A 9,345-nucleotide genomic window follows, 5' to 3' on the forward strand; every position below is an offset into this window, starting at 1 on the left:
ATTAAGCACCAGCCGAGCCCTCCCCTTCCTCCTGCGCCGAAAACGAGGCTTGGAACGCACAAGCCCGACGCCCGGAAATGACGTCACCCGCGCCGGAAGTGACGTACGCGGCCACCCGGCCTGGCCGTGGAACACGTCCCGAGGCCCTGAGAACCGGACAGACCCCTCTGAACGGCGGTCCACCGTTTCCCCTGACCAGCCAAGGGGGTTTCGTCCTCCCGGTACCGGCCCGCACTGGCAACTGAAGGGGGAAAGGAAGCCAGCCTCATCTCCTGCAGCGCTAGGAGAATCCCTGGGGCTTCACAAGGTAGGCAAACCTACCCCTCTGCCTTACACAGGCAGGCCATACAAGGAAGACTTCCCGGGCAGCATCACCACATGGAAGCCCTCTCTCAGCGTTCTGTGACGCGCTCCCCAGCTTGACTGAGGAAACACAAAAGACTGAGGGAGTGGAGGAGAGGAGGGTCTTTTAAACAGATTAAGTGACGTGTTTCCTGTGTGTGGGGGAGGAGATTCCATCTCGTGATGCTGTCCTGGAAGACGTTATGGGAAACCTTTTTCTCTTTTTGGATGGGGTGGAGAGGGATTAGAAAGATTTTTTTTTTTGCTTTCAGTATCCCAGTTAGGGAGATTCACCCTCTCATCTCGTCCTGGTGATCGTTATCACTGAAATCTCAGCCTGTAACCAGAAGACTAGATGGAAAAATGAATAAACAATGGGGACACTAGTTCTGGTCACCCTGCTGACCACCAGATGTCCCTCACTTTGGATGGATTTGTTCTCACATCCTGTTGATTATCAGACAGAAGTGTAATCTCCATAATGGGACACAGAGGGGGTGAGGGAAAAAAAAACCTGGGACTATTCACACAAGAAAAATTGTCTTCCATTTCACTTTCAAGTATCATGTGTAGATTAGGGAATGACACCAGCCATGTTTTATTTTGCCAGCTGTGTTCCATTAGGGAACATTCCTTTTACTTTCTCTCCTGGACACAACAGGAAGAGACAAAAATCTCCCCACTGGAAGATTTACCCTCTATTGTTCTACAGGGGTGGGAATCTCAGTTTTACATTTTCCATTAAGCTCGGTACACACACACTTTTTTTGTTCAGCCTGAGTAGAATGAATAGAACAGATTTCTCCCCACTGTTTGCTTTGTATTCTGACAGCGGCCGCCAGCCACTAATACCACCCGAACATAGCTAATAGCTTATGGGCTGCTAGCTCCATTTGGCCGAGAATCTTCCGACCTCCTTCAATCAGCTGATCGCTGGATGCCAGACGGAGGGGTGCAGACAGGAGCACTCAGTGAATTTGGACGGTTGAACAAAATCCGCCCAAAATTCTAAGTATGTATAGCCTTTCGTTTCTGTTCCGGTGACCATGACAGACAAAGAAATAGACAGCAAAAAAAACATAATATCCAACATTCTGTCCCACAGCATCACCCAAAGATAGCTCGGGAGGGATGTCGAATGTTCTTTACTTTGGCTGTGACCGTCACCCACACGGCCAATATATGTACGCTTCCCTTTTCTGGGAGTCTCAGGGCCCAGCCACACAATACCGTGCGATTAACATACACTATTGCACAAAACACCCAGCATGTGTTAGTGTGCTAGGTGTGTTACCATTCATTTGAGTGGCACCCCAACACACCTCTCAGCCACCTTGCACACACACTACTTTTCTTCACCACGCCTTGCAGTGCACAGCAGCCAGTGCATAATGCACACAAGATGCGTTGCGCTATAGAATGCATTAATTGCGTGGTACACTATACTTAGGTGTGAAGGGACCCCCTTGGACAGTGTTCAATCTGTATACGGACTGGCTGGCAAGTGTTCTGGAAATGTGCACCTTGAATCACATAGCTTGGTATTGATTGCTGTGACACACTGGAGCTGTGGCAGGTACAGAGGACAAGCAGAGAGCTCAGCAGCAGCAGTGACCAGTCTAGGAGCCTAAACAGAAAAATGGTCACTAGCACTCCAGGTATTCTTCAAAACAAAATCCTTTTAATTCATTCTCACAGGTCATGTCACCATGCGTGGCAACGTTTCGGAACCTGTCCGGTCCCTGAAATCAGTAAATTGCAGAGGTGGGAGAGAGCCAGAAGTTGGGAGAGAGCCTGGCTCTCTCCCACTTACTGATTTCAGGGACCGGACAGGTTCCGAAACGTTGCCACGCATGGTGGCATGACCTGTGAGAATGAATAAAAGGATTTTGTTTTGAAGAAAACCTGCAGTGCTGGTGACCATTCATTTTTCTGTTTTGCAAGTATTTGGCGGCACAATCTGCGGCCACTTCAGCATACACACACATTGTATGGGGCTTCCCGGTCAGGAGTGCGGCAGGACTCTCTATTTGGCAGTCTAAGCGCCAGCCACCTCTGAGGATTAGGAAGTAGAATTTTTTTAAGGCCTAGGCAAAAACAGGCAGTTACCTCCCACGGTGTAGGGGCAGCCCCACATCAAGGGTTTCTGCTGGGAGTACTTCAAGTTCTATGGGCACAGCATGGTGCAATGTGGTTGTATTGTGTCGCTGCCCACTGCACTAGAGAAAAAGGTATCGCACCACAATGGTGGTGTGACCTGAGCCCATTGGAATCAAGGCAAGTTCTCTCCCAGGTCCGCTCCTAGGAGCCTGCACTTGCTCTGTGCACAGTAACACAGCTCCCCTCACATGGGGTACACAAGGCCTTACCGAAATCTCAGCATAGCAAAAAAAACAATCAAAAGCAGTGCGGGTGTCCACATGATTCTCCCTATGAAGTCTACAGATCCTGGATTCTACATGCGGCCCTCCCAGCTTACAATAATCGGGACTAGATGTCCAAGTAGAGGTTGCTATGGGCAACAACTGCACTACAGGGTTTAAAGACATAACACTAGGGGGCGCCACAACCAGAGAATGCATAATACTAACACAGAGCCGCCGCCCCGCTACACCCTCATAAAGTGGGCCCAAGTGCCGACCAGTCTACCCACACCATTCCTGTATGGGAGAACAGAGCACAGTGGCCTCCAATACACCAGAAATGTACATGAGCCTGTTACCAGGTGTCATAGACTCCCGCATGGCGGCCTCTGCGCACGGCGTACGGCATGTCGGCTGACAAACAAAATCAGAGCACACCGCGGAGATCTCTCAGAAGAAGAAGATGCTGAGTCACGCCCCCCTACTGATATATATACTGCGCGGAAAGCGGCGCCTTTTGTACGTGGGCGGTGCCTCACAGCCATGACCCCGCCCCTGCATGAAGGAACCACGTGGGGTCAGAGTGTTCCCTGGAAAGGTTCTGGTGCTGAGGACTCATCAGATTATAGGAAGATGTACTTATAACAATCCAATTAGTGGTCACATCTCCCCTGTGCTGGTGAGAAGACTTTCACAGCACGTTAGTCCAGAGTGGTTATGCACAGCCTGTGATCACATCTATAATCACTCTGCAGTTAAAGTGATATCAATGTCTAATCAATCCTTTTCTGCCATGTTTCATGTCATAGAACACGGTGGCATTTTGCACTCCCCACCTCACCTGACCCATGGGGGGGTTCTTCTCCCAGCAGCGTTCTGTATATTTATATTTAGCGCATCATCCATTTGCAGGATCTGTGACAGAGTCTGATGTGCCGGCGCGGTAGAGGGATTCGTAGATGTTAATTAAGGATGCACCGATACCGTTTTTTTCGGGTATCGAGTATGAGTACAGATTTTTTTTCCGGTACTCGCCGATACCAAATTCTGATACCGGAAGTCCCATTTAGGAAGCCATGCGGTGCGTAAAGACTCGCCACCTGGCTTCCTGATTAGCCGGGAAGCCGTCTCCATGCTCCCTCGTCACCAGATGATGAGACAGCATGGAGTCAACTTTCTGGCAAATCAGGGCGCCGGGTGCTGTGTAATAATGTCCAAAGACATGTAGCACACCTTACCGGACTTCCCATGTGGAAAAATGGGTGCTCGTAATAACTACGGATGGCGCCGTATCAGATAAAATGTTGTATGGATGTCACCAGCACTCCAAGTATGACAGAATACGTCAAGATTTTAGTGAATCTTCATTTTATTTTTGAAGTCACTTAAAGTGGAAACAAGCGCTTTTGGGGCCGCGCAGGGTCCCCTTCATCAGGCTTAAAGTTCACTTTAAGCATGGGTGCTGTGTAATGACGCTTTGCCTGGCTTCCTGATTGGCCAGTTTCTCAACCAGGTGACGTGGGAGCATGAAGTCGGCTTTCTGGCCAATCGGAAAGCCAGGGGGCGTGTAATGACTCGCTGCCTGGCTTCCTGATACCGGAAGCTTAAGTATCGGGCTAGGCATTGGAGCATTTGGGCGAGTACGATACTAGTATTGGTATCGGTGCATCCCTAATTTTAATGGAACACAAGTGCGGTGACATCACTAAACTTGTAGTCCATCGATTGCTTTCTGCAGCCCCACAACAGCAGGTCCGTACGTGTGTACAGATCTGGGCCTGGGGGAATAGTCTGCAGGAGCATTGCACACACAGTCCATTGATCCGGTTTCCAATGCTTTGCAGGCTCCAATGCAAAAAAAACAACAACATTAATAAATGCACATTCTTAAAAAGATTTTTTGGCAACATGAGTGCATTCATTTATTTATACAATGAGTGGAATATGACTGCAGACCTAACGTTTATACTGCAGACATAAAGACTTACAATGTGTGCCGCTTGTTCTTTTTTTAAAGGTAAAGTCCACTTTTTAAAAAAAATAAACGTACACATCTTTATAAAAGAAAAAAATGTCCATTTATGATTTTTTTTTGTGTGTCTGCATAGGGGCCAGTAAAATATTGCAATCAGTATACTGCGGGTACAACGCTCTGGCTCCTGCAGACTCGTCCTCCAGTGCCTGCCCATACCTCAGTTTGTACATTCAGTAACAGGGACAGGAGGAAGAATGAATGGACTACAGTCCACTGAGAACTACAAGTCCCACTGCTGCAGTGGCTAATGGGACTTGTAGTTTCTTTATTCACAGATCCTGTCAAAAGACCTGAGAATGGATGATGCAGCTGTGTGCGTGGGACATGTAGTCCCGATTATTGTAAGCTAATGAATGGTACTTAGGTCATCAGTGCATAGACATGCAGGCCGGCAAAAAAACATAATTTTCTTTCATTTCGGATTTTTCATTTTTGGGGGATTTGGGAACGAAAGTCAGTTAATTTTGTTATTCAGATTCTTACGAATTTTCAGACTTAATTTCGGACGAGTTAAACAATATTTACGAACGAATGTTCGCTGCAGAAAAGTGACAATAAATGTTTCTGACAGTCCACAGGGAGAATGCAGTCCTTATACATCTCCCCACCCGGCTCTTAGCGGCATTACTCTCCACCAGCACCATCCCCTCTCGCACTGATTGTGCACCATCCAGCAACACCAACCCCCCTGCGCCCGCCTGGCTATTGCTTTAAAGTATTCTTTATTAGTTTTGGGCAGCGTAGGGAAGGGTTAAAATCTCACTCATTTTTTTTTCGTTGTTTGTGCCGTAGGGGAGATTTTCCTTAACTTCCTGTCTGGGTGTCACAACAGGAAGTGAGATGATTTCCCATCTTTAACAGTTGTTAAAGGAGAACTATGAGGTGGGTGCTTTTCACTCACCTCATAGTTCTAGCCGACCTGTGACAATGAAACTGTCACAGGTCGCCTCAGTAGATCGGGAGGTGAGCGAACACATACCGGCGTTCGCTCACCTCTCGATCCTGTCACGGCTCTCTGCCGTGACAGGGGAGGGGCTGGATTCCCCCCTCCGATCCGCCAGCACTGACTGGCGGAACGGACGGGGGAGAGTACAGCTGGCTCTGCCTCTAGATAGACAGAGCCAGCTGTCACTCACGCAGCTGGGCGGATCCAGACATAATTGTCGGAATCCGCTTCAAGCTGCTGCGTCTCAGTATACCGCGAGCTGTAGCTGGCGGTATACTGAGCTTAGGGTGATGGGTGGACGCTAGTTTGTGTCCTCCCGTTACCCCAAGGAGTACTATGGGGAAAAGCCCTGACCCCATAGTTCTCCTTTAATAAAATAGGTGTCCCCATTGGAAGTTTCGAGCTCACCTCTTGCAATCATGAAAACTCTAAAATGATGGCTTTTCCAATACTTGTTGACAATGGTCACCAAGACAAACAGGGAGGGGGAATCTCCCTAGTGTGGGGCACAGACTCGGGCTATGTTCACACAACGTCCGGACCAAATCAGCAAACGCAGTGCAGTGCATTTGTGCTGCGATTTTACAGCGTTGTTTTGTTTTTTTTCTAGAGCTTAAAATGGGCTTTCAGGTACGTTCCAGTGCGTTTTCATTCATTTGTATGCCTTTGTGATGTGTTTCCAGGAGTTCCAGACCAGAGAAAATGAGACAAGCAGTATTTTTGTCAGGTCCTGAACAGACTGTGCTGGTGTGAACAGAGCCCAGAAATGCCATAGCGATACATTGAGATGCTTTTTTGGTCCGGGAACAAACGATTCCGGTCTGGACAAGATGTGAAGAAGCCCTTCGGTGTGTTGCAGTGTTCCGGAGCAGAATCTGTTGGAACGCACAGCAATCACACACTAAACTACCCCCTTCCTTCTGGGGCGGGGCAGCACATTGAAGTCAATCGAATGGGGAAAAAAAAAAAGCTGCGTGCTCTATTTTTTGCGTTCGCAGTGGACAAGGCAATGTTTTGCCACGCGTCCGATCGCTGTGAGGTGCCATTAACTTCAATGCATCGTCACACTCCCAATCAAATAGTGTGCGATTGCTGTGCGTTCCAGCAGCTACCGCTCAGGAACAACTCCAGGGTGTCCCCACACCAAATCCAGCAAACTACAACAAAAATGTTAGAGTCTCCGCTCATTGCTTATCCAACCCCGGGAAGCACTCCTCCAGTCTGCTACGGTTCAGCATTTTGTGGATTCAACATGGGGACACTCTGGAGGTCCTCAGCTGCCAATGTGCTGTGCTTCTGGGGTGTCCCTTTGCACTACCCACCAGACATATCCACCCTCAATGTATCAAGCGCTATATATTGTGTGTGGATTGCTGCTCAGTCGCCCATCACCGACAATTGCACCTTTCTTCTGGAGGGTGGCGACTTTTGTTCCCCATGGTCCGTGTGTTGTAAAGTAGTCACCACTCCAAGCTTCTGTGTACCTGCCTGTATGCCATTTTATGCACAGACAAAGCACCCCTCCACTAGCCAATGAGGCAACCCATCATAGTGATAAGCCAATAGAAATGCGTTGGTGTCAGGAAATGAGGGGGCAAAAGCAACACTTTATGTAAGGTAAAGCACTTTGCGCAGCAGAAGAGACTGACATTTGGGCATAATGGCATGGTCATTTATACCAGACAGAAGTATATTGAGTAGGGATGCACTATACTGGTTTTTGTTTATCGAGTACCAATTTTTTTTTTTTCCAGGAACTCGCCGATACCGAATGTCCAATTAAGAAAGCTGTAATGACTGTCTTCCTGATTGGCCAGAAAGCCAGCTTAATGCTTCGTCAGGAGGGGGCACGGTGGCTTGGGGAGGTAATGACTCGCCACCCAACTTCCTAGATTGAGCCGGCTTTCTGGTTAAATCAGGAAACCGGGGTGCGGGTAATGACTAACAGCCCGGCTTTCTCATTGGCCAGCTTCCCAACCAATCAGGAAGCTGGGTGGCGAGTCATTACATGCCACCCGGCCTCCTGATTGGATGGGAAGCCAGCTCCATGGTCCCTCGTCATTACATGCCGCCTTGCTTCCTGATATTGGAAGTTCCGGTAACGCGATAAGCATTTAGGAGAGTACGAGTACTCGCCCAAATACTCAGTAACAGCACATCCCTAATATTTAGTAGAGACAGAGGTGCTTGAACATGCCATTTTATAATGTTACATAAACCTTTATTATACTTCTTTGATGTCCTTCATGCCACAGCAAAAAACCCCATAGACAACTTGCTATATAAAATTTAATGCAGAACAACCATTTGAAGATTGAACATTCAAATAAAAGCATCAACTTCACACAAACATACAAGCCGAGTATAACCATTACATACAAATTTGTTTTTTTTCTTTTAAACTGCAATGTTTGCTCATCTAAAAAAGGCAAGAGCCAAGTTTTTACAACCATTAAAAACTTCAACAACACTTACTGCAGCTGTGCTGCATGAACATAAAACAAGGAATGTTATATCAACTCTTGGAATCCACGCGGTACAATACATGTGATATTTTATTTTCTTGCTCCACTCCTTGCCAGCTGGTCAGCCATTTCATTTCCCTCCTGGCCAGTATGTCCTGGAACATGAGTCTGCACAAAAGTATGGGAGATAGCCAAACATTCATTATAAAAACAAAAATAGAAATATATAAAATCAACAAAAGGCTAAAACAATGTCATTTAAAAATGACACGTCATGAGATTAAGCCACCAAGCAATATTTTAGGGTTTTTGCAGTCCACCAAGCTATACAGTATCTTAGAAGACATGATTTTTAATACTAGCTGTGAAACAGGTTTCTTTCAGTCCAATAAGAGATACAGGATCCTTCATTTTTGGGGTATACTGCTGCCTAGGAGAGGATTAGGCACCATAAAGTGATTGTCTGAGCTACAAAAAAAACATGGACGAGAAGCAGGTTGCTCCTTACTAGGACCATCAGGAATGACAGTCAGTCCTCTTGATAGGAGCCGTGCCTGCAAGGTAAACCTGCATAGCACAAACTACATACAGGCAAGGGAGCAAAAGCTCATTCTGATGAACAGGAGCTGGACAGAGGGAAGGAAGAACGCATCTTGACTGAGGTTATATGCTGAAAATATCTTAGGTGGGAAGGAAGTTCTGGTCCTCACCACCTTGTTAGTGTACCACCAGATCGAGTTCTTTACAGGATAAGGCCACCAGCTCAGACACTCGTGATGGCAACCCGAGCAAGAGTGGAAAGGGGAATATCCCTGAATGGTTTAAAAGCCTGTTTTGTAAATGAAACATACCACAATAGAAAGGTGTTACGTCAAAGATTTGGAAGCCAGGGGTCACTGGAACAAGATCACAAGTATGAGACCCGACCCTTGATGGTTACGACAGACCTGGTGGATTCCATGCAGAATTTCGGGAATAAAATCAAGACATTTAGGGCCTTGAGATCCAGGATGAGGTGGACGGCCCCTTTGCGGTTTGGGGACTAAACAGGGTGGAGTAGTGCCCCTGCAACTGTGCTCACACAGGCACAGACAATAACCTCTTGCTCCACAAGGCCATTGCAGACTGCATTGTAATCTGTTAGTGTGCAGACACAGGCAGGAGGGACAACATGAATAAGAAGAGACAGATGCT

At 47.3% G+C, this 9,345-nt stretch overlaps 2 protein-coding genes across 2 annotated transcripts in view; both read right to left on the reverse strand.

Annotated features, from left to right (window-relative positions):
- The window catches only part of LOC108790282 (ribonuclease H1-like), a 15,011-nt gene extending 11,897 nt beyond the window's left edge, over window positions 1-3,114 (reverse strand). The window contains exon 1 of the mRNA XM_018560506.1: window positions 3,065-3,114. Within this exon, the coding sequence (XP_018416008.1) occupies window positions 3,065-3,114 (50 nt within the window). The remainder of the gene's footprint in view (window positions 1-3,064) is intronic.
- A 5,127-nt stretch (window positions 3,115-8,241) lies between these two features.
- Window positions 8,242-9,345, reverse strand: part of LOC108790278 (ribonuclease H1-like) — a 10,481-nt gene continuing 9,377 nt past the window's right edge. The window contains exon 6 of the mRNA XM_018560501.1: window positions 8,242-8,319. Coding sequence (XP_018416003.1) covers window positions 8,242-8,319 — 78 coding nt within the window. The remainder of the gene's footprint in view (window positions 8,320-9,345) is intronic.

This window comes from Nanorana parkeri, unplaced genomic scaffold, assembly GCF_000935625.1.
Source record: "Nanorana parkeri isolate BGI_ZX_2015 unplaced genomic scaffold, ASM93562v1 scaffold460, whole genome shotgun sequence".
Classification (NCBI taxonomy): domain Eukaryota; kingdom Metazoa; phylum Chordata; class Amphibia; order Anura; family Dicroglossidae; genus Nanorana; species Nanorana parkeri.